The 25,122-nt window shown below is 49.2% G+C and overlaps 2 protein-coding genes across 2 annotated transcripts in view; one reads left to right on the forward strand and one right to left on the reverse strand.

Annotated features, from left to right (window-relative positions):
• LOC140681477 (uncharacterized) overlaps nt 1–25,122 on the forward strand; it is a 472,703-nt gene that overhangs the window by 262,076 nt on the left and 185,505 nt on the right. Inside the window, 2 exon segments of the mRNA XM_072921312.1 lie at nt 7,430–7,904; nt 24,870–24,876. Coding sequence (XP_072777413.1) covers nt 7,430–7,904; nt 24,870–24,876 — 482 coding nt within the window.
• Nucleotides 13,223–14,223, reverse strand: LOC140681462 (olfactory receptor 14J1-like). Its single transcript, XM_072921294.1, has one exon. The coding sequence runs from the start codon at nt 14,153–14,155 to the stop codon at nt 13,223–13,225; it is 933 nt and encodes a 310-aa protein (XP_072777395.1). The 5' UTR covers nt 14,156–14,223.

The following is a 25,122-nucleotide window of genomic DNA, read 5'->3' on the forward strand; positions in this document are numbered from 1 at the left end:
CTCCAAAAGGTTAATGGGTTGTCATCCAGCAGCTTACCGGCCTTTTGAAAGGATCCAGGTAGATTTCACTGAACTACCCAAGGTCGGGAGACACAAATTCTTATTAGTCATGGTGGACAAGCTAACCCACTGGGTAGAAGCTTTCCCAAGCTCCAGGGCTACAGCCCAAACAGTATCAAAAATCTTATTAGAAGAAATTATACCACGCTATGGGTTAGTAAGTTACATCGATTCAGACCAGGGCACACATTTCACATCAAAGATCATCAAGCTATTAGCAGATGCTTTGGGCATTCGATGGGAATACCACACCCCGTGGCACCCTCAAAGTTCAGGACAAGTTGAGAGAATGAATCAAACATTGAAGGCCCAATTAGCAAAATTAATGTTAGAAACAAAAATGTCATGGATAAAATGCCTCCCGTTAGCCTTATTAAACATAAGAACTATGCCTCATTCCGAGACGGGACTTTCACCTTTTGAAATGTTATATGGGATGCCTTATACCCATAGTATGCCTGTAGGGCATCCGAGATTAGAGGATAAACAAATACAACCATATCTAGTAGAATTAAATAAAAATCTCGAAGAATTGCGAAAGCAGGGGGTAATTATGCAAAACAGCCCTCTTGGCTTCTCAATACATAAAATACAACCTGGAGACAGGGTGCTTGTGAAAACCTGGCGGGAGGCCCCATTAACATCTCAATGGGAGGGACCTTTTCTTGTTCTTTTAACTACAGATACCGCTATACGAACTGCAGAAAAGGGGTGGACACACGCGTCAAGGGTAAAAAAAGTCAATCTCCAATCACCAGAGTGGAAAATCACCTCCCCCCCCGGAAATTTGAAAATAACCCTACAGCGGTCGAGTAAATAACTGATCACATCTATCAAGCGTTCTATGCCGGATTGTAACTATTATCCTCTCCTACATTTCCCTTGCAGATACTGTTATAAGGTTAAACTGTTCATACCAAGTGGGTTGTTTGGGAAGTGTTTTGAGCAGGAGGAAGACCTGACTGGCCGTTTTCTGGTAAATAGCCACAAGGCTAAGATTATTCTAATTAGATCCAATGATCTAGGGTTTAGGTTTTCTTCTTCTTTTTCTCTCGTATCAGAAGGAATTAAAGGGAAAGTTACAAACAAAAAGCTAAAATTGTTATTGTTGAGTGTCATAAATCAAGCAACCTACCTCGCAGTCGAGACCACACCAGTGAGGCATTTTAAACAAAAGTATGCAGCTCAGCCTGAGTATGAAACCACAGACAAAGACCCCTGCTGCCAAGAAGATCATTTACCCCGCCGCTGGACGCAACCCAGTGGGCGCTGGGAACGGCAGAGGGATCCTAGCAGTGGGATTAGTCTGGGCGAGCCTAAGCTTAGTCTCATGCCTCAGTAACCTCTCCAATCCTGGGAAGGGAGAACCTGGTGGCAGATACCCAGAGGAATCACCTCCTACCTCATGGAATTGCAGCAGGGGTAAGCCTAATAAACGTTGTCCTGATATTAACACTCAACAGGGGGTGTACAAATTCAAAGAAAAATCGAAAACATACCTTGAAATCGGTCAGTCAGCTCATAAACTATGTCGAAGGAGCACAGGGAAGTTTCAATTCCAGTTTGTAACAAATGTAATCGCACTGTATGGGTTGGGGGAAAGCAGGAATCTGTCTTTGTTGCTTATTTCCAAGATAAACCAGTATGTTATGATCCGAATAAAATTAGTATATGTGTAGTGGGGGGAAAAACCTACTGGGTGGGAAATAACCTAAAATATGAAAACAGGGTACCTCTAGAGACTGAGCCAGTCATCCTAGACCTCTTAGGGGACCAGGACGACAGGGTTTGTCTACAGTATGATAAGATGTTCTGTTTTACCAAGGACAAAGAAGGGATGGATCCGGAAAGTAAGATGAAACAGGTAATGCAAGAGGTAAAAAGACAGGAAGCTGAAATAAGGAAAAAGAGACTAGAACAAGAAAAGCTGAAATCCCTAAGCGAACAATATGACCAATTGGAAAAACAATATGCAAAGTGGGGATTGCCTGCCTCTGATCAAAACCTTTTTGTAGATCTGATGCAGGAAATTGCCACAGAATTGAAGTTGTCTAATTGCTGGGTCTGTGGGGGGCTGAAATCCGCAGAAAAATGGCCTTGGAGATGGGAGGGATTGACCCCTGAGCAACTACTAAAATGGGAAGCTGGTGAGACCCCCAAAATAATTCAAAGACCAGAGGGGTGGGTACTAGATCAACGGGTAATTGGAACATTCTGCCTTAGCAGGGAGGGAGGGTTATATTCAGAAATTGTAGGATATACTCCTTGCATTTCCACTCTATCCATGAATTCCACCAGCCACATCAAGGTCTGGCAGCCTGAAAGCCCTACTGGGTACTGGAGCCGAGAGAAAAAGAACAACTGTGAATGGAGTGACCGAATTGGGCTTTGCTGGTACGAAAGCCCCGGAGCTAACCCTTATCAGTCAATTAGCCAACTAAGTAAATATTGGGACGAGCCTGAGAGCATAACAACCAGGTGGAAAGCACCTAATGGATTACACTGGATCTGCGGGAAAAAAGCCTACAGCGAATTACCCCTACGCTAGAAAGGATCCTGCACGGTAGGACTAATCAGACCTGTTTTCTTCACCCTACCCAGGTCAGAAAGTAGTTCACTGGGGGCCCCCTTGTATGAATCCCTGAACCGAGAAAAGAGGAGCTTAAAAGAAAGATTCCCTCTCATCGGTGGGGAACAAACTTGGGGAGAGGATGAATGGCCTGCTGAAAGGATCATTGAATATTATGGTCCTGCCACATGGGCTCAGGATGGGTCGTGGGGATACCGGACCCCCATCTATTTACTAAACCGTTTAATAAGATTGCAAGCTGTGGTGGAGATTGTATCCAATCACACTTCAGATGCTCTTGAATTATTATCCCAACAACACTCTCAGATGAGGGCTTTTGTGTACCAAAACAGGATAGCCCTTGATTACTTACTAGCTGGAGAAGGAGGTGTGTGCGGAAAATTTAATGACTCTCAATGCTGTGTAGAAATAAATGATTATGGAGAAACCATTAGAGATCTGGCCACAGAAATTAAAAGGGTAGCTCATGTTCCAGTACAAAAGTGGAACTCACTTCTCCAAGCATCGTGGTGGGACCATTTGTTTGATGGGGCTTGGTGGAAGAAAGTAATTTTCTTCATTTTATGTTCAGTAGCAGGAGTCATATTCCTACCTTGTCTCATCCCCTGCTTTATAAGACTCATCCATTCAGTGGTGCAGGGAATGCAAATAGCAGCATTACCCACAGACCCAGAAGCTGCCCTAGGAAAAACAAATCAGGTACCAAAAATAATGACACTAGGAGAAGAAATTCCTCATAGCAGGGCAGCTGAGGCCCTAGCAAAATTTGAAAGACGAATAAAAGATAAAGAACAAAACTATAAAGTTTACCAGGAAATTCCAAATGTAATAAATGAAAGCGAATAAAAATAAAGAAATCTTGGGATTCAGTAGAGGCAGAAATTAGGGCGCAAATTAATGGGTTAATATAGAAGGTGGGGGATTGTTATGGGTAATAGACATAATTTGCGCCTTTCCTTATAAGAAATATATAATGTTAAATACTTGTTTGTACTAGCCTCCCCCCCCCCCCGTCCCCCCCCCTTTCTCCTCCCCTCCGAGGCCAGGTGTATGTTAAGAAGCTCATTTACAAGTGAGAAGATACAGCTAGCCAGACGCCAGACGATGGGCCATGGCGCTGATCATCGCGTGAACGACCCGAGATGGATATCTCTGGAATCCCCAGACAGATCCATGTGGATTCAACAAACTCCAGACACTGAATTATTAACACATGGACTCTGAATAGAAGAAAGGACTGATTACAAAAATCTTGGCCTCAGGCGGAATTATCCCTATAAAACTTGCTTGTGCCAGGATGGAGGTGTGTGGGCATAGAAGAAAACCTCTCCTGAGGCTGACTTCTTGTCGCACACCCAGGGCTGACCCCGGGCTCAGCACTGTTTTTTTTCCCTTCTCCTTTCCTTATCTTTTCCTGTGGTTGGCTAGATAGAATTTGAGCGCAAATAAAACTGTTTTGTTTTTTTAATTTGGCTGAATAAACTTTCATTTATAACACAAAGGAAGGCTGGAGAGAAAGGAGGTGTTTTGGTTTGGAATGACACGTGTCTGCTAAGGAAGGCAGGGGCCTCCCCTGAAATGGAAAAATGTAGATTCTTTCTTTCTGAATTGTTATAAATTTGAAATTAAGGGGGGCTCTCAGGTAAAAATATGGGAGCAGGAATAACAGCTTTTTATTACGGAAGAAAATGAAAATATGAACCAAAACAACACTGAGAGAGTCAGAATACAACCTGACACGCTGTTGGACAGGGTGTTGGCCGCAGTCCAATTGGAATGGTGGCTGCAGTCCTCCTGCAGTGTCAGGTGTGGTTCTGTTGGAGAAGTGATCCTGTAGAAAAGGGTGTCTTCTTCTGAAGAGGAAGTGGCAGCTGTTCCTCTGAGAAATCCAGCCCAGAAAAAGCTGTGTTGGTGGGCCAGAATCTCAAGACTAGATGCAGGTAGTAATGCTTGGCTCCTCCCTCTGGGTGGAGCATCTCACAATGGGATGTTACAGTCCTTATCAGTCATGCAGTGACATTCAATAACCCATTATCAGCAGATATCTCCCCTGACTGAGGATTGATTGTGGAAGAGATAGAGAAAGACTGCCCACTTAACACAGCACAACTGCCATACAGATGGCAAATAGAACAAACACATCTTGCTTTTCAGTCTGGGACAGGAGGTCACAAACAAAATCAGCTGAGAAGGCGGCACTCTGAAAAGCAAACCAGAACTGACAGAAAATGAATGGGACAGAAATCAATAATTCTGATAGTTTTATTAATTATCAAAATAAATCACACCCACCCAGCCCCATACAATCCTGATCCCAAAACCTCAAATTTGGATCTTACTTCTCTCAATCTCCTTCCAACCCCATCTAACCCTGGAGGCGGAGGAATTGAGTAATTTTGGCATGGGACTGAGGTGGAAACCAGCCATTTTGAGGTGGGATTGAGCAATTTTGAGGTGACAGAGCAACCCACCTTGGCTTTTGGAGTGCAAAGATATGGAGAATACTCCCATATATCCCCGAAGAACCCACAAATCCCCCAGAATATGTTTCCAAACCGTAAATTCCACCTCAAATAACTCTTAGATGGAGGGACTTTTGACATTTCTGATCAATACTCTTTTTAGTCATTTTTCAGGTGTTTTTAAGTGATAAAGACAAATCAGAAGAAAATTAGGGCCAAACCAAAACCAGATACCCCTTGAGCATCCCCTGAGCACTGGACAAAACAAACTCAGCAGAAATCAAACTTAACCCTCCATAAAATGCCTTGAGGAAGATTTGCTCTTCCCACAAGTCACTTGTGATGGAAACACATCAAATCCCAAACATGAATAAACTGAAAATAGAAGCAATTCTGTGGTAAATCCAAGTTTCATCAGTTCCTGCACAGCTTCAGCTCAGCTGCTGGCAGGTTCTGATAAAAGGAAAGTGGAAATTTGGCCCAGTACAGATTAATAAAGGGAAGGGAAAGCTCTGTTTAGCTGTCACAAAGGTGACTGGGGCCAAGAAAATAATGATGCTCATATTTGGCAAAGTCCCCAGACCAGTGAATTCGGGAGTTACTTGGGAATTTATCCACTTGAACTGGGCTTCTTATAGGAATTTACTGGTCTTGAGTTCCTCACATTGGGGTGAATGATCCTTGTCAGTCTTGCTAGTATCATTTGTTCCCTTTTCTCCAGTTATTTTAAAAAAATTTTCAAGGAAGGACAAGAAAATACTTTCTTTACCCTGGCCACCCACAACAGCCATTTTCCTCATAAGTTCTCCCAAAAGTCACTCAGAGGAAGCTGCATCCAAGTTTCCAAGAGTTCCTCCAGAAAGAGGCAGAACCTCCTCATAGGAGGGAACCAGGCTGTTGTCAAAGGCACTTGGGGTCAGACAGCAGTGCCCTGAACTCACTGTGCAAAATAATGTCTCAATCTGGTTAATAAAATTTTTAGAGAGATGCCTCTGCCTCAATGAAGGTGCTACCAAGACCAAATCCAAGGTGGATTTTATTGAACAACAAATGTGAGGTAGAGAGAGGGATGGAAAGAAAGAAAAAAGGGGGGAGAGCAAGGGAGTGACAGGGACAGAGATCTCCCCTGGGGCCGGGCAAGTGTGACATTGTCCCCTGTGTGCTTGGCCTTCCCAGGGTGGGGGTTTTACACCTGAGCCAGTTTGGGTAAGGGGGGTGGTGTTCACCCCCCACCCCAGCAGGGATTGCCTCACTGTTTCAGGTTACAGTGTCAGATGTAACCAAAAGTGGTTTCAGTCACCATCTCCATAAACTGTTATCAACAGGTGGGGCAGTGTTCTTTATCTCTTTCATGGCTCAGCCCTGATAACGCCCTCCAGGGGCCATCTTCTGTTAATGGGCCATTGAGTGTCACTGCAGGGCTGATAAAATTACATCATCCCATTGTGGGATGCTCCGCCCAGGGGGAGGAACCAAGCATTCCTACCTGGATATAATCTCACCCTTGCAACACCACGACCACCTTGCCTACTGCATTCCCAGAGGACAAGAGCTCCATAACCACCACTGGACCTTCAGAGGAAGACCAGACCCTTCTACAGGATCACCGCTTTGACAGAATCACGTTCATCACTCCAGCCAGACTGCAGCCACCATTTCATCAGACTGCTACCACCACCCTGACCATCGGTGTGTCAAGGTATATCCTGACTCTGTGAGTTTAAGCCAGTGTTTCTGTATAATTGCCTTGATCTTAATTTTCTTCCTCAATTGTCATTCTGGTTTAGACTCTCTCCCTGGTTTGCCTTCAAACCAGGACAAAACTGAATGTGCTCATCCCTTGTTTTCCTCCCAAAACAGAATTTCCCATTGCCAGCCCTTTGCCAGATGGAGGAGAAGGCTGTGAGGAAGAGGAAGATGCCCTGGGACACTCAGGCAGGTGAGGAGGAAGTCAGTGCCCCTTTCCCCCTCTCTCCTGCTCCATATCCCAGCCCAGCCTGGCCCCCGGCTGCAGGACAGCCCCGCTGCCGACGCTCTGCTGATGGGGACGCACTGGGGGGATCTCCTTACCCTTCCCTGTGGCACGGAGGCAAATCCCATCCTCTCCTTGTCCTTCCTACCCCAGAGCAGGAGCTGATGATGGAGACCAGGGAAGATAAATACCCGTGGGAGAACCTTGTGGCAGAGGCCATTTTGAGCGACTCCACAGTGCAGGAATCCAACAGGGAGGTAAATCCCCAGCGACTTCACAGGAGGAGGGGCTGCAAACCCAGCCCAGGGTGCTCTGAGGAGTTAAGACCCAGCCTGTGCCAGGAAGGTGGGCAGAACTTCAGACAGAGCTCGGAGCTGGTGGTGTCTGAGAAGCTTCACGATGGGGAGAAGCCCTACAAGTGCTTGGAGTGTGGGAAGAGCTTCAGGCGGAGCAACAACCTGATCCGCCACCAGATGATCCACACTGGGGAATGGGCCTATGAGTGTGGGGAGTGTGGGAAGGGCTTCGGCTGGAGCTCAGAACTCATCATCCACCAACGCATCCACACTGGGGAGAGGCCCTACGAGTGTCCCGAGTGTCAGAAGAGGTTTCACACCAGCTCTGATCTCCTCAAACACCAGCGGATTCACACGGATGAGAGGCCCTTCCGCTGCCCCGACTGCGGGAAGGGCTTCAAGCACAACTCCACCCTTGTCAGGCACCGGCGCATCCACACCGGGGAGAGGCCCTATAAGTGTCCCCAGTGTGGGAAGAGCTTCACCCAGAGCTCTGACTTGACCAAACACCAACGGAGGCACCGGTAAGGGAAACCCTGGCATTTCCCCGAGTGTGGGAAGAGCTTCGTGCTCTGCTCCAGCTCCATCCCCCGCTGGAGAACCCACATTGGGCACAGCCCTGGTGACCCACATTCCCTGTGATCCATGTTGGGAACACACCTGGCTGCTTCTCCCTTTGCTTTGGTCCTAATTTTCCTCTGATTCATCTTTATTCTTTAAACACAGCCAAAACAGGGTTAAATTAAAGGAATTGATCAAAAATATCTGAAGTGCCACCATTTCACAGGCGTTTGAGGGGGAATTTAGGATTTGGGGATGCATTTTGTGTGGATTTCCCCTGTTGCTAAGAGGCAGGAATTTGATCTCACCCTTCTTGTGTTGCTAACAACTCGTCCCTTGACCCAAACCCCAACTCCACCCCTGGGATACCCTATACAAACCCCAATGGCCCTGCCTTTGCCCTGTCTTTCAGGGGTAAGAAATGGATTCTGGAGCTTTGTTAAACCAAGACCCGTCTCATTTGTTCCTGCCGCCGGCAGCTGCACCCTCCCTGAACACCATGAACTCAACTTCTGGAGGATTTGCAGGTTCTGGGGTGATTTTGGGCAGTGTTCTCCATCTCTTTGCATTTCAAAAGCCAAGAGGGATGGATCTGTCACCACAAAACCACTCAATCCCACTGAAAACAACAGAATTTTAACCTATAAAGGCACAATCCCACCTCAAATTGCCTGTTCCCACCTCAAAAAAATTAAATCCACACAAAGCTCACTCAATTCCACAGCTGCCAGGGTGAGATGGGGTTGGGAGGAGATTGGGAGAAGTGGGATCTCAGTTTGGAGCGGTGGGATGGGGATTGTGTTGGGCTGGGTGGCTGGGATGTATTTGATAGCAAATAAAACGTTCAGAGTTACTGATTTCTGTGCCATTCATTTTCAGTCAATTGTGTTTGCAGAGTGGCTCCTTCTAAGCTGAATAAATTCCTATAAAAATCCCTTTTTTAAAATCATCTAACCCAAACAATCCAAAAACTAATATCCAAATAAAACCACCCATCTGCAATTAAGTTCTTCAAAAATAATTTAATTTTTTTAGCGTACTTAAGGATGTTATTAAAGTTTAATTATTTGCTTAAAATGTATGAGAAATTATAGTGGTGTGTTTTTTTTGTGTTTAGTAAATTTGTAATTTGAATTGTTTTACTAAGGTGTGTTAGATTGTATGTTAGTTTTTTTAGATATTTTTATCTGAAGTCTATTAGATAATGAGTTAAAACTTTGAAAAGGTATTTCTTGGTATATAATTTATTTATTTATATTTATTGGTAATGTTACATTTATAGTTATTGTTGTTTTGGGTTAAATCATTATTGGAGTATTCTAAGTAAGAGTTGAAATACTTATATTTCAAATTTTTTCTGTTTAAATTTAATTCTGATTTATTGATTTATAATTTTATTATAATTTGTTGAGAGGATAGGAAGGAAATTCAAAGTCAGGAACATTTTTTCCTGGCCAGGAACTGGAATTCCAGACCCTGGGAGTGTGTTGTGGTTTAACACAGAAGGAAGAGGGTCAAGCCAGTCAGTGACTGGGGTTGGACATTGGCACTTGGGGTGACCAATTGAGGCTGGACACGCCTCTGAGAACACAGAGGGGTTAAAAGCAGAATTCCCAGGAGAACTCGCTCTCTTTGGTTCCGGTCAGGGTGCAGTGCAGCCTCTCCCCTGCCCGGCCCGTGGCTGGCTGGGGCAGGGGAAGCCCCACGGCCTGACTGAGGTAAGGTCAAAGGGTGCAGGGGCTGGAACCGGGCTGGATCCCTGCAGATGAAGGGTGGAGGAAAATCTGGGATGTCTGCGTTCCCCCCGCCAGAGTCTCTGTGGAAAGAGAGAGAAAGAGACAGCAAGAGCGGGGTGGGGGAGTGGGAGGTGCCCAGCTTGGGAGCTGGAGGTCTGGGCAGAGAGCCTGGCCAGCTGGCCAGGGAATTTGGACTTTTAACCCCTTCTTGGATGATGACAGCTTTGTCAAATATTATTCCTCCTCGATTTGAAAGAGAAGAAACGAGACAGTCTGGGGCCTGAGATGTAAGAAGGAGAAATTCTAGGTGGGAGGAGATGATGGAGTGGTTTTTGGCTAGACTTTCTCTTGTTATCCATAGACTGAACCAATTTTCTCCTCAGAGAGAGAGACTGTATTTTAGGAGGATGCCTGGTGAGGCAAGAGACCTGTTTCAGCAGCTGAGAAAAAGACAGGAGTGGAGTGAATAGAGAAGAGTTGAGGAGGGTTGTGTTGATGCCCCCTGTCTTCAGAGAAGAAGAAGAGAAGATCTCTGTTCTTGGATCCTCGGCCCCAGGGGGAAATGGGGCAGGACTGCGGTCCCAAAAATGAAAAACTGAACTGTTGCTTTTTTTTGTTTTTTTCCTCTTGTCAAAGCATCCTTGAAAAGAAAAATCCTAAGAGCAGTCTGTCCATGGAGCAGTCTGTCCATGCATGGTGGTGAGAGCACTGTGACATGGAAAGGAGAGTGTCACACTGGCAGATTCTCTCCAGGCGGTGCCATGTGTGACATGAAAACACAAGAGGTGGCAGCTGTGTTTCCTGGGGGTCTATGGCACAGGAGAGACTCCTCTCTCCCTCGATGGACAGAGTATTGATCCTCTGAAGGGTGGGAACCTGATTGGGGGTCCAAGTTGTGTCCCGCTGTCGTTTGTTGGAATTGGGGGGAGCGAGGAGTGTTTTGAGAGGTTTTAATTTTAGATTTAATTTTTTTTCTTGCCTTTTAATTTTATAGTAGTAGTAGTTTAATAAAGTTTCTCCTTTGTTATTGAGCTTGGGCCTACACTGCTCTGTTCCTGATTGCATTTCACAGCAATCATTTGTGGGGCTGCATTTTCATGGGGGCACTGGCATTGTGCCAGTGTCAAACCATGACACAGGGGCCACCTGACAGGTCCGGCTGATCGTGGAACATCGAGGGCTGCCTCTCATCAGTCCCTGGAGAAGTGAGGCTCTGTGCTTTCCTTCCTATGGAAAAGAACCATCCATTTTTCCAGGTGTCCACAGCCAAAATTTATACTCCCCCTGAAAAATTCCCTATATGCAAGGGTTCTCCCAGACAAAAGCTGCCAGGACAGAGAGCTCTGGCTGGCCTTGGCCTCTGGTGGTCACCTCTCATCTCAAGGAAGTCTTGAGGAAAATATTTGAACAGGTTTGGCTGCTGAAACATCAATGAGTCCCTCATCCTCTGAAAAATTCAGATGCTCTTCTGATAAAATGTGGGTTTTTTTTTTCTCATTGTGCATTATGTGTGAAATATAATTTTCAGCAAAAAAATATTACTCTTATCACTCTCCCAGTGTTATCTGACACAAAACACCTTGTCTACGTATAAACAAACAAAATAAAGAATGCAGCAGGAATTATTTGTCTCTGCTCCCACCTGTCACATCTCCTCTGGAGCTGGAGGTGCAGCCCCAGCACTTGGGAGGGCTCAGGGAGTCACAAGCTCAGCTCCCACACAGAGAATGTGCGGACCCTGGGGTGCTTTTCTTGGCCCCTGCCCGCTCCGCCAGGCTGAGATGGACACTGATGGTTCCTGTGCCAGGCTCTCCCAGCCCAGCCCAGCTCCCTGCAAGCTCTGCCAGCTGCCCTGAGCTCTGGGCAGCACCAAGGGCCTCTCCCCAGCACAGCCCAGCCGGCTCTGGCCCCACAGCTCTGCTCAGGCCAGGCTGCTCTGGGCACTGCCCCACGGCCTCAGCCCCTGCCAAGGGCACAGCAGCAGCTGCAGCTCAGCCAGGACTCAGCCCCAGCCATGGGGGAAGGGGCTTGGCCAAGGCCAAAGGAGCTCCCTGGCTGCCCTGCTCCCCTCTGGCTGAGGGGCTGAGAGCTCTGCAGCCCCTCCTGCCATCCCATCTGCCCAGGCCAGCACAAGAGCCCCGGCCTTGGGGCCCTGCAGAGCTGCTCCTGCTCCAGGCCCAGGGCCCATCCCAGAGCTGGGGCAGCCACAAAGCTGTGCCCATTTCTGCTCATTGCTGCTCTGATGGGGGTGGATCATCAGCCACTTGGAGGTTGCTGATGAATTTTCCTACTCCAGAGGTCTCTTCTTTCTTGAGCTCTTCACTTCAGGAATTCAGTGAGAAAAGCTCACAAACATTTGTTCAAAACTCCCAAAACAAGAAAAGCCCCTGAGAATAATTGAAGTTTTTAATTATTCTGTGGTTAATTAGACAGATTTCAGAAGTGTATTCAAAGTGACTATACTATATTGTAAACAATGCAGAGACAATTTTTATTTTCCGGTTTATAGATTGATATCAACGAAGACCAATTGATATTGAGCCCCAGAACCTCCTCATGCAGTCTGAACAGATACAAAAATCAAGACCCTTCATGGCTGACAATCAATAACACTTTGTCCCCAGTCCCTCCCCAGAATTTCCCTCATCCAACCCCTGGCAGTCAGAGCACCTGAGGAATGGAGTCACAGCCAGAGGTGACCCCAGGACTCAGGACTGGGGACAGGTCAGTGAAATCTGTAGACATTGTGACACTGTGAAGCCCCATGGAACCAAGGAGTCCATCGTCACATTTTGGGGTCCCATGGAACCAAGGAGACCAGTGTGACAGTGCAGGGCCTGGTGTAATCAAAGGGACATTGTGACATTGAGGGGCCTCTTGGAACCAAGGACATCTTTGCAGATGACACCAAGCTGGATGTGAGTGTTGATCTGCTGGAGGGTAGGAGGGCTCTGCAGAGGGCCCTGGACAGGCTGGACCCAGGGCTAAATTCAACAAGGTGAGGTTTAACAAGTCCAAGTGCCGGGTCCTGCACTTTGGCCACAACAACCCCTGCAGCGCTACAGGCTGGGGACAGAGAGGCTGGACAGCAGCCAGGCAGAAAGGGACCTGCAGGGACTGATGGACAGCAGGCTGGACATGAGCCAGCCGTGTGCCCAGGTGGCCAAGAAGGCCAATGGCTCCTGGCCTGGATCAGGAATGGTGTGGCCAGCAGGAGCAGAGCTGCTGTGCCAGCACTGATCTGCCCCAGCTCTGCACACAGACATTGCTGCTGCAGCTCCAGAGAAGGCAGCAAAAGGGCATCTCTGCAGAAAACTCTGCTGGGAGATCCTTGAGTTCCTTTAAAGCCACCGAGAACGCAACCCCTCATTGATGCAGTCTGTGGCAACAGGGAAGGTACAGATAAAATGAGAAATGGCACCAACAATGACATTTATTGTGGACAATATGAAAAAAGTAAAGAAAAAGAATCTCAAAAATGAAACCAACAAGAAGTATCAAAAATTACTTTTATTACAAGTGATTTGCAGAAATTGGCCAGCAGTTTAATGTCCCTGAAAACATCCAGTCATCAGTGTCCACACTGCAGCCTTGAGCTCCTGGTTCCTCAGGCTGTAGATGAGGGGGTTCAGGGCTGGAGGCACCACCGAGTACAGAACTGACAGGGCCAGATCCAGGGATGGGGAGGACATCGACGGGGGCTTCAGGTGAGCAAATACTACAGTTGTGAGGAACAGAGAGACCACGGCCAGGTGAGGGAGGCAGGTGGAAAAGGCTTTGTGCCGTCCCTGCTCAGAGGGGATCCTCAGCACAGCCCTGAAGATCTGCACATAGGAGAAAACAATGAACACAGAACATCCAAATCCCACAGACACAGTAACAGCAATGAGACCAAGTTCCCTGAGATAGGATTTGGAGCAAGACAGCTTGAGGATCTGGGGGATTTCACAGAAGAACTGGCCCAGGGCATTGCCATGGCACAGGGGCAGGGAAAATGTATTGGCTGTGTGCAGTAGAGCATTGAGAAAGGCACTGGCCCAGGCAGCTGCTGCCATGTGGGCACAAGCTCTGCTGCCCAGGAGGGTCCCGTAGTGCAGGGGTTTGCAGATGGACACGTAGCGGTCGTAGCACATGATGGTCAGCAGGAAATACTCTGCTCCAATGAAGAATAGAAAGAAAAAGAGCTGTGCAGCACATCCTGTGTAGGAGATGGTGCTGGTGTCCCAGAGGGAATTGTGCATGGCTTTGGGGACAGTGGTGCAGATGGAGCCCAGGTCGCTGAGGGCCAGGTTGAGCAGGAAGAAGAACATGGGCGTGTGCAGGTGGTGGCCGCAGGCTACGGCGCTGATGATGAGGCCGTTGCCCAGGAGGGCAGCCAGGGAGATGCCCAGGAAGAGGCAGAAGTGCAGGAGCTGCAGCTGCCGTGTGTCTGCCAGTGCCAGCAGGAGGAAGTGGCTGATGGAGCTGCTGTTGGACATTTGCTGTGGCTGCACATGGGCACCTGTTCATGGAGAAAGGACAGGGACAAGTCGGGAGAGGCTGCTTGGAGCCAAACCTGAGCCATTCCCTGCAGACTGTCCTGCTGGGACTCACCCACCCTTGTTCCTGCTCTGGGAAAACCTTCACCCAGGTCCCAGGAGTTATTTTAGGAATTGTTTTCCTACCCACACACCATTCCTGGCTCTCTGAGGTCAGAAATCCCCAGCATTCCTGCTGCACTCAGGGTTTGCCACTGAGAGATGTGAGAGGCAAAGGATTCCCTGTGGCTCAGGGCAGGTGAGGGGCTGGATGGATTTGTTCCTCCAGCACTGCTCTGTTCAGCCCCCTCTGCTTCCCTGAGCATCTCCCTGGGCCTGGACATTCCCTCCTGAGAGGTGCCTTGTCCCTGCCAGCGCTCACAGAGCCCATCCCACCCTGTGTGCCCTCGGCCCGGCCCTACAGAAACCTGCCTGTGTGCAGGGCCCTGGCTGGGGCAGGCTCTGTGTGCAGCTGGGCAAGGGCAGCTCAGGAGAGCCCTGCTGGGCCCTGCAGAGGTGATGCTGCTGCTGTCCAAGGCTTAGGAGTGGCTGAAGGCCCTTTGGGAGGCTCCCAGCAGAGAGACTGACCAGCCAAAGTCACAGTTCTGGAGTCTCTGTAAATGTTCAAACATTCCTTTGATGATCCCGTGTGTCCCTTTCAATTCAGAATGTTCTGTCGTTCTGGGATTACAATTCCTGTTCTGCTTCTCTCATCCCCCTGTTGTCTATAATGAAAGGAGAGAAAAACCCCTTGCAACAGTGTTAGAATAGTAAAAACCAGACCTTTATTGGAAGCTTCCAGGTGTCCCAGTGGGAATGGGGCACACCAAGCACCTGATTTCAACAAGGTAATAAGGTTGATTAATTAGGATATTTAACAGGAACATCCAATAGGAGATTCAGTTGCCCCAGTTACACACCCCTGCCTCAACCCAGTGGAGTAGGTCCAAGGGCTTCTTTGCCTTCACTTTTTGTTGTGACTGCTCATTTTTTGGTCAAAAACCAAAATGTCCTTCTTGTAGGCCCTCTTTCCCTCTTCCTGATAATAAGACTATACAGTATTTAAGGAATGCATTTAGACAGTCTGCTTATTGTTCTAAAATCTAGGAGAAAGGTTAGAAAATGAACTAGAGTTAATGAAATATTATAGTTATAAAGGTATATAATAGTACTTTAAGAGAATTAATTGAGTTTAATAGAGTAAAATAAGGATTTTAGTTTTAAAAATATATGATAGTAATTTACAGAGCTATGAATACATGAAAAATATATAAAAGTAAAAATCTTTTGTCACCACCCCAACTTTCCCATCCTGCTCCAAGCAGGAAATTGAAAACAATCTCAGGAAAGCTCCAGACCTTTACAGCAATCCCAGGCTTACCTTCTTTGGGAAGTGTCCTCCGGAGCTGTGCCCAGGCTGGTCTGGAGCTGGGAGCAGCCCTGCCCCACCCAGCCCCTCTCAGCAGCAGCACCTGCCCTGCTCAGGGTGGCTCCTTCCCCCCACAGCTCCTGGCCAGCGCTGGGAGCAGCTCCAGGGCCAGCTGAGAGCTGTCCCTGGCAGGCAGCAGAGTCCTGGCCCAGCACAGCGCCCTGGGCTGCAGGACCCTGCTCTGCAGGACAGCCCTGGGCACCCCTGGCTGCTCTGCACAGGAGATGAGCAGAGAATGCACTCACAGGGTCTGTGGGCATTGGGATGTTCCAGCTTTAGGAGATCTCTCCAGGAGCTGCAGCTGCATTGTCCTGCAGCCAGAGGTTCCTGTGCCAAGGGCTGGCAGTGATTCTGCCCCAGGCACTTCTCAGCCCCTTCCCAGCCCTGACTGATTGAAGCTCTCTGTGCCTCTGTGCTGTGCCCGGGCTGGCTGCAGGCAGTGCCCCAGCCCTGCTGGGCTGGGAGAAGAGCTGCTCAGCAAGAGAAATGTGCTTTTGAAGCTCTGCTTGGTTACCAGGATCACCCTCTGTGCCAGGAGCCCGGCCCAGCTCAGCAGCACAGACACAGCACAAGGACTTTAATGACCCTCTGGGGCTTTGTGCTCAGGCCCTGAACATCAGGCCCTGAGAGGGAGCTGCAGAAACCTCTCCAGAACTCCAAGTCAGAATCCAACTCCAAAGTTTCTTGGACTTTTAATGGGTCCCACTGAGGGGCACGACTGAGAAAGTGTCCCCAGGCCCCAGGCAGAGCAGAGAACTGGAGGCACTGATGACAGGTGGGGACAAAGAGAAGCCAAGTCTTGGTGCCCTGGGGCACAGCAGGGTCTGTGCCACCAAGGGCTGGGAGGAGACACCTTGTCCTGAGGCCCTGGGGCCTCCTGGCACAGCCCCAGCCAGGCTGGGCACTGTCACCCCCTGGTCCTGCCCTCAGCATCCCCCCCCCAGCCCACATCCCAGTGGCCTCAAGGATCTGCTGGAAGGAGTCCCTGGGGAGCCTTGGTCAGGAATGGCCCTGGGGGCTCCTTCATGCTCCCAGGGACTGCAGGTTTTTTGAAGGACTTTGGGCTTTACTTTTGCCTTGGAGTATCTGAGAGCTTATTGCAATCCTGGCCTCCAATTATCTGCTGTAATTAGTCCCTGGAGAGGCTTTGTCAGTAACAACACTCAGTGGGGCTCATTAATGCTTCAAGGTACTTCAGTTCTTTTACGGTACTTGGTGTTTCCCTTTTGATACAGACTCTGTGAGAGGTTTGTGCAATCATGGCCCCAATTATCTGCTTTAATGAGTCCCTTGAGAGCTTTGTGCTGACACTCAGTGGAGCTCATTAATGCTTTGAGATACTCAACTTTTTTCAGGTACTTTGGATTTTCCTTTCCACACTGAGAGGTTTTTGTGCCATTTTGAGTCTCTGAGAGGATTTTGTGCCATCCTGGCCTCCAATTCTCTCCTCCAAGGACTCCCTGAGGAGCTTGTGTTGGGGATGGACCTCAGTGGGTCCCAATAATGCTTTGACACATTTGGGTGTTTCCTCTGCCTTGACTTCTGGAAAGGTTTGTGCAATCTCCTCTCAGGCCCTGAGGTTAAAGGGCTCAGCTCCAAATGCACCAACAGGCGTCATTAGGATCAAGCAAGTCCTGACAAACCATGGCTCTGCCTTGATTTCCCTCTTGTCTGGGGCAGTTCATTAGGAAGATTTCCTTCTGCAGTTATTGAGAAATATTTTGAAGAGCTTTTAGGAAATATCTATTCCTGTTTTAAAGGGTGTCTTTTATTAATCTTCTTATTATACAATATGTGGTTGCAGCATTCAGTGACTGATACTGACCCAGGGACACTCCTAAGGAGCTCTGGCCTGATCAGAGACACTGTGCCTTGAGATCTGACCCCGTGTGGACAACCTTGCTCCCTGTTCCCCAACCCCATCCTGTCTCTCTTCACTCACCTGGGACCTGCTTTGCTCAAAGAACTGGCTGTGCACAGCCAAGGAGGGTTTCTCCTTCTTTTATTTTTGAAGTTAACTAAACTCCTGAGTTTCCCCATTGAAAACAGACACCCTCCTCAGGTCTGTGCCAAGCCGAAGGTGCCTCCAAGACCACTACAGCTGTGAGGGTGGATCATCATCCCAACCCGCACTGGGCCATTGCAAGGGGCTGTGTCCATGGACACTGCACTGACCAGACTGATGGGTTTGGGTGCCATGGCAACGCTCATCAGTTCAGGTTTCCTTGGAAACCACCCCAAGGAGTCATTTCTGCAGCCAGGTTCCATGGCCTGCAGAGCTGTTGCTGCATTCAGCTGCCATGGCAGCCCTCAGGACAAAGCAGTGCCAGGGCTGTTCCAGGTACAATTGCAGTGACACTCATTGGTGTCACCAGGTTCCACAGCAACAGCCACAGGGACGTGTTCCTTGGTTTGGTGCCGCGACAACCAAGGCCTGGAGCTGCTGTGATGGTTGTTTGCCATGGACACCTGCCCTGGGCCCCTTGCTCAGGGCTGGTGTCACTGGAGCTGGGTCTCTGGGAGCTCCAGAGGTGGCTGTGGAGCATTGCCTGTGCTGTGCCAGGGCCTGGCAGACACTGCTGGGCTGGGATAGAGTCTCTGGGGGGATTGGGGTTCCAGGGCAGGGCAGTGCTGGGGTTCCGGGGCAGGGCAAGGCTGGACCTGCCCCTTCCTTCCCAACACATGAAATGTTTCCAGCCAACAAGCTCCTCCAGTCTGTCACAACAGGCAGTGTTGGAGGTGGAACCCCAATTCCAGCCATAGGCACCTGGACAAGAAGGACAGTTCTTTTCCATAGGAAGGAAAGCCCAGAGCCCCAGTGTTCTGAAGGGAGGTGAGAGCCTCACTAGGCCAAGGCCAGCCAGAATTGTCAGTAATGGCAGATTTTTCTGGGACCAGCCTTTGGATATAGGGAATTTTGGAGGTAGAACCCCAATCTCAGCCATGGGCACTAGGAGAAGCTGGAAAGTTCTTTCCCATAGGAAGGAAAGCACGGAGCCTTCCCCAGTGTTTTGGGGACAGATGAGAGGTCACCCTCATGAAACCATTGCCAGCCAGACTTCTCATGGCAATATTCCTATGGGAGCAATCCCGGGATAAAAGGAAATTTGGAGGTGAAATCTGAATTCTGTCCATGTGTGCCTGGAGAAGAATGAGAGTTCTTTTCCATAGCAAGGAAAGCACAGAGCCCCAGTGCTCCAGCAGCTGATGAGAGGCAGCCCTTGGCATTCCAAGATCAGCCAGACCTGTCAGGTGGCTCCTGGGAGGCCAAGCCAGCCAGACCTGTTCCATGTTCCCTCACTTCCATGGGGTCCCACAGTGTCCCAATAGTCCCTTGCTTCCAGGAGGCCCTGAGGTGTCACAATGCCCCCTTGGTGACACCAGGCCCTGAAGGGTCCCAATGGTCTCCATGGTTCCATCAGGCCCCACAGAGTCATAATGGTCTCTGGGTCCATGGAGCCCCGCGGTGTCACCATGGCCCCTTGGTTCCATGGGCTCCAGTGGTGCCACAATGATCCCCTTGGTTCCATGGGGTGCCCACAGTGTCACAGGGATCTCCATGGGAAGGAAAGAACCGAGCTCCAGTGTGGCAGGGGCAGCCACCAGAGGCCAAGGCCAGCCAGGCTTGATGGTACTGGCAGATTTTGTCTTGGAGCAACCGTTGGATATAGGGAATTTTGGAGGTGGAACCCCAATTTCAGCCATTTCTGTGTAGATAAGAAGGATGGTTCTTTTCCATAGGAAGGAAAGCACAGATCACGTGTTTCAAAACAGAAGAGGAGAGAGGTGGCTCCTGAGAGGCTGAACCAACCAGACCTGTTTGTCCTGGCAGCTTTTATCATATGGAATTTGGGAGGAGGAATTTCAATTTTGACCATGGACCCCTTGAGAAGAAAGAAGGTTCGCTTCCATTGGAAGGAAGACACAGAGCCCCAGTGTTTTGAGGCAGGTGAGAGGCAGCGCCCAAGAGGCCAAGGGCAGCCAGACCTGTCTGTCCTGGCAGCTTTCACTTGGGAGCAATCCTTCGATGTACAGAATTTTGGAGGTGGAATCCCAGTTTTGGCCATGGGTGGCTGGTCAGGATGGAAGGTTTTTCCCTATAGAAATGAAAAACACAAAATCCAAGTGTTCTGGAAGAAGATGAGAGGTGGCCACCCTTAGGCCAAGCCAGCCAGGCCTGTCTCTCCTGATACTTTTCATCTAGGGGCTGTCCTTGGACACAGGGCATTTTGGAGGTGGAATCTCAGTTTTGGCTGTGGGTGACTGGACATGAAGAAGAGTTCTTTTCATTAGGAAGGAAAGCACAGAGCCCCCATGTTCCAGAGGAAGATGAGTGCCAGCCCTCAGGAAGCCAAGGCCAGCCAGACTTGTCAGTCCTGGCAGCTATTGTCTGGGAGCTATCCTTGGATACAGGGAATTCTGGAGGCAGATCCCAAGTTTTGGCCATGGGTGCCTGGTCAAGAAGGATGTTTTTTTCCCATAAGAAAGAAAAGCACATGGTTCTAGTGTTTGAAAGGCAGATGAGAGGTGGCCCCCGAGTGGCCAAGCCTGCCAGAGCTGTCTCTCCTGGTCGATTTCATCTGGAAACAATCCTTTTACATAAGGAAATTTGGAGAAGAAATCCCAGTTTTGGCCCTGGTTCCCTGGAGGAGAAGGACAGTTCTCTCCCATAGGAAGGAAAGCCCAGAGCCCCAGGGCTTCAGGGGCAGATGAGAAGCAGCCCTCGACATGCCAAGGTGGTCAGGTGGTCCCCAGGAGGCCCAGCCAGCCAGACCTGTTCCATGTTCCCTTGGTTCCGTAGGACCCCACAGTGTCACAATGGTCTCCTTGGTTCCATGAGGCCCTGGAGTGTCACAATGTTCCCCTTGCTTCTGCAGTGTCACAATGGCCCCGTGCTTCCATGAGGCCTTGCAATGTCACAATGGCTTCGTGGTTCCACAAAGCCCTGATGTGTCACAATGGCCCCTGGGCTCCGTGTGCCCTCGCTGTGTCACAGCGGCTCCTCTGTGATACTATGGGCTGCACAAGGTCACCATGGACCCTTGCTTCCTTGGGGTCACCGAGTTCACATTGGTCTCCTTGATTCCATGAGGCAGCACAGTGTCACCCTGGCCCCTTGGTTCCGTGAGGATCTGCAGGGTCACGCAGGTTTGTGACATTTGTCCTTGCTGCCCCTCACATCCCCCTGCCCCACAAACAGCCCCGAGCCCCCCGTGAGGGACAGGCCCTGCTGTGCCAGGCTGGGCTCAGGGCTTGGCCTTTCTGCTTCCCCCAGCCAGCCCAGGCCTTGCTCAGCATTGCAGTTCCCTGCTCTGAGCCTTTGGCTCCCTGCAATCCTGGCCTCAAGGATCTGCTCTCACCAGTCCCTGGGGAGCCTTTGGCAGTCTCTGCCCCCATTGGGGCCCAAGGGACTTGGAGTTTTGCTCCTGACTCCTTGAGCAGCTTCTTCAGCCTTCTCTCAGTGCCTGAGGGTTCTGGACTTCACCCCAAATCCTCCATGGGGATCATTAAAGAAAAGGAAGCCCTTAGGGGCGCTTTGTCTTCATTCAATTATCTGCAAGTCTCCAGGGCTTGTGCAGCTGATTGGAGTCAGTTTGGAGTTCTTGTAAGGAGGAAGATTTCCAAGTGCACCTCATGACATTTTTTCTTTAATCAAGTGAGTATTCTCTTATTTTCCAGTTCAGAGAAGAGCTGATAGAAGCATTCCCCAGGTGATCTTGACACTGAAGTTCTCCTTAGGAGGTCTGGGCATGTAGAAGAATGAGTCCCCTGAGGGCTGACCCTGTTTGGACAAGCTGCTCCTCACCCCCAGCCTCACCATGCCTGACATCGCCCACCTGGCACTGACATCCCTGTGCCCTGCAGCAGAACCTTGTCCCTGAGCTCTGCAGCTCCATGTCCCAGCCCATTGCACCGTGTCCCACCTGCTCTCCTCAGGGCTCTGCCTGCACACAGGCCCAGGAGAAGTTTTCCTCTTGGGAAGGAGAGAATGGAAAAGCCTGAGCAGGTTTCCTAAACAACAAACCCCACTCAGGAGCCACCTGCTCAGTACAGGCTGCCTGGAATGGTGTCACCTTTGTACAAGGAACAGTGTGACCAGAAATGATCTCTGGAAGCAGAATTCTCTGCGTCTCCCAGTTGAAATCTCTGTCCCACTCCTTTCCCTGGATCTCTGTTGCAGATTGAAGCTGCTGGTGCCATCCTCACCTTTAACCTCCCTCTGGAATGCAAACAGGTGTTCCCAGGTGTGTTAAGCAGGATTTGCTCAATGTTTCCATAAATCTTTTGTGTCCCCCATGGAACGAAGGGGCCATTTTGGCACTGAGGGGGTGACGTGGAAGCAAGGAGACAATAGTGACCCTGGGGTCCCATGGAACCAAGGGGCCATGGTGACACAGCAGGGCCACGTGGATCCAGTGGTCCTTTGTGGCACTGTGGATCCAAGGAGACCATGGAGACACCCCCAGAACCTCATGGAACCAAGGAGTCCACGGTGACCCAGCGGGGCTGCATGTAGCCAATGGTCCATGGTGACACTGCCCATCCAAGGAGGCCATTTGGACACTGCGGAAGCTCATGGAGCGAGGTGGCCATTGTGACACTGAAGAACTTAATGCCACCAAATATCCATGGGGACACAGCAGGGCATCATGGATCCCAGGAACGGCTGTTGGCAGTGCGGAAACTCCTGGAACCAGGGGCTGTCGTGGCACTGCAGCACCAACACAGCTGCTGCACCTTGTCCCCTGCCCTGCACAGCTCCTTGGGAGGCACGGCAGGAGCAGCACCCTGGGAGCCTCGGGAATGCCCCTCTGGGATCCATGGCACACACTCCCAGAGGCTGGAATTCCAGTTCCCAGCCAGGAAAAGATGTTCCTGCCCTTGAAGGCAAAGCTCTTATAGAAGAGCCAAAAGCCAAGTGGAGCAAGATCCTACAGGGACATTTCACTGCCAGCCTTCATAACTTCACCCATGGTTGTCGTAGCTCATGGATTGGGAATTAAATCAGGGCAGGGCCTTTGGTGGGAGCTGCCCTGGGTCAAGGGAGACACAGAGAGAGAAACAGAGCAGGCAAAGAGAGGCAGGAGAGAAAGGAGGTGTTTTGGTTTGGAATGACAGGTGTCTGCTAAGGAAGGCAGGAGCCTCTCCTGAAATGGAAAAATGTAGATTCTTTCTTTCTGAATTGTTAAAAATTTGAAATTAGGGGGGCCTCTCTAGTAAAAATATGGGAGCAGGAATAGCAGCTTTTTATTAGGGAAGAAAATGAAAATATGAACCAAAACAACACTGAGAGAGCCAGAATACAACCAGACACTCTGTTGGACAGGGTGTTGGCCGCAGTCCAATTGGAATGGTGGCTGCAGTCCTCCTGCAGTGTCAGGTGTGGTTCTGTTGGAGAAGTGATCCTGTAGAAAAGGGTGTCTTCTTCTGAAGAGGAAGAGGCAGCTGTTCCTCTGAGAAATCCAGCCCAGAAAAAGCTGTGTTGGTGGGCCAGAATCTCAAGATTAGATGCAGGTAGGAATGCTTGGCTCCTCCCTCTGGGTGGAGCAGCTCACAATGGGATGTTACAGTTCTTATCAGTCATGCAGTGACATTCAATAGCCCATTATCAGTAGATGTCTCCCGTGAGGGAGGACTGATTGTGGAAGAGATAAGGAAAAACTGCCCACTTAACACAGGACAACTGTCACACAGATGGCAAATAGAACACATCTTGCTTTTCAGTCTGGGACAGGAGGTCACAAACAAAATCAGCTGAGAAGGCGGCACTCTGAAAAGCAAACCAGAACTGACAGAAAATGAATGGGACAGAAATCAATACTTCTGGAAGTTTTATTAATTATCAAAATAAATCACACCCACCCAGCCCCATACAATCCTGATCCCAAAACCTCAAATTTGGATCTTACTTCTCTCAATCTCCTTCCAACCCCATCTAACCCTGGAGGCAGAGGAATTGAGTAATTTTTGCATGGGACTGAGATGGGAACCAGCCATTTTGAGGTGGGATTGAGTAATTTTGCGGTGACAGAGCAATCCACCGTGGCTTTTGGAGTGCAAAGATATGGAGAATACTCCCATATATCCCCCAAGAACCCACAAATCCCCCAGAATGTGTTTCCAAACCGTAAATTCCACCTCAAATAACTCTTAGATGGAGGGACTTTTGACATCTCTGGTCAATACTCTTTTTAGTCATTTTTCAGGTGTTTTTAAGTGATAAAGACAAATCAGAAGAAAATTAGGGCCAAACCAAAACCAGAGAGCCCTTGAGCATCCCCTGGGCACTGGACAAAACAAACTTGGCAGAAATTAAACTTTGCCCTCCATAAAATGCCTTGGGGAAGATTTGCTCTTCCCACAAGTCACCTGTGATGGAAACACAAACAAATCCCAAACATGAATATACTGAAAATAGAAGCAATTCTGTGGCAAATCCAAGTTTCATCAGTTCCAGCACAGCTCCAGCTCAGCTGCTGGCAGGTTCCGATAAAAGGAAAGTGGAAATTTGGCCCAGTACAGATTAATAAAGGGAAGGGAAAGCTCTGTGTAGCTGTCACAAAGGTGACAGGAACAAAGAAAATAATGATTCTCATATTTGGCAAAGTCCCCAGACCTGTGAATCCAGGAGTTATTTGGGAATTTATCTACTTGAGCTGGGCTTCCTGTAGGAATTTACTGGTCTTGAATTCCTCACATTGGGGTGAATGATCCTTGTCAGTCTTGCTAGTATCATTTGGTCCCTTTTCTCCAGTTATTTAAAAAAAAATTTCAAGGAAGGACAAGAAAATTCTTTCTTTACACTGGCCACCCACAACAGCCATTTTCCTCATAAGTTCTACCAAAAGTCACTCAGAGGAAGCTGCATCCAAGTTTCCAAGAGTTCCTCCAGAAAGAGGCAGAACCTCCTCATAGGAGGGAACCAGGCTGTTGTCAAAGGCACTTGGGGTCAGACAGCAGTGCCCTGAACTCACTGTGCCAAAATAACGTCGCAATCTGGTTAATAAAATTCTTAGAGAGATGCCTCTGCCCCAATGAAGGTGCTAAGGAGACCAAACTTAAAGTGGATTTTCCTGAACAGTAAATGTGAGGTAGAGAGAGAGATGGAAAGAAAGAGAAAAGGGGGGAGAGCAAGGGAGTGACAGGACAGAGATCTCCCCCTGGGGCGGGGCAAGTGTGACATTGTCCCCTGTGTGCGTGTCCTTCCCAGGGTGGGGGTTTTACACCTGAGCCAGTTTGGGTAAGGGGGGTGGTGTTCACCCCCAACCCCGAGCAGGGATTGCCTCACTGTTTCAGGTTACAATGTCAGATGTAACCAAAAGTGTTCTCAGTCACCATCTTCATAAACTGTTATCAACAGGTGGGGCAGTGTTCTTTATCTCTTCCATGGCTCAGCCCTGATAATGCCCTCCAGGGGCCATCTTCTGTTAATGGGCCATTGAGTGTCACTGCAGGGCTGATAAAATTACATCATCCCATTGTGGGATGCTCCGCCCAG

The sequence above is a fragment of the Taeniopygia guttata genome, chromosome 36, assembly GCF_048771995.1.
Source record: "Taeniopygia guttata chromosome 36, bTaeGut7.mat, whole genome shotgun sequence".
In the NCBI taxonomy this organism is placed as follows: Eukaryota; Metazoa; Chordata; class Aves; order Passeriformes; family Estrildidae; genus Taeniopygia; species Taeniopygia guttata.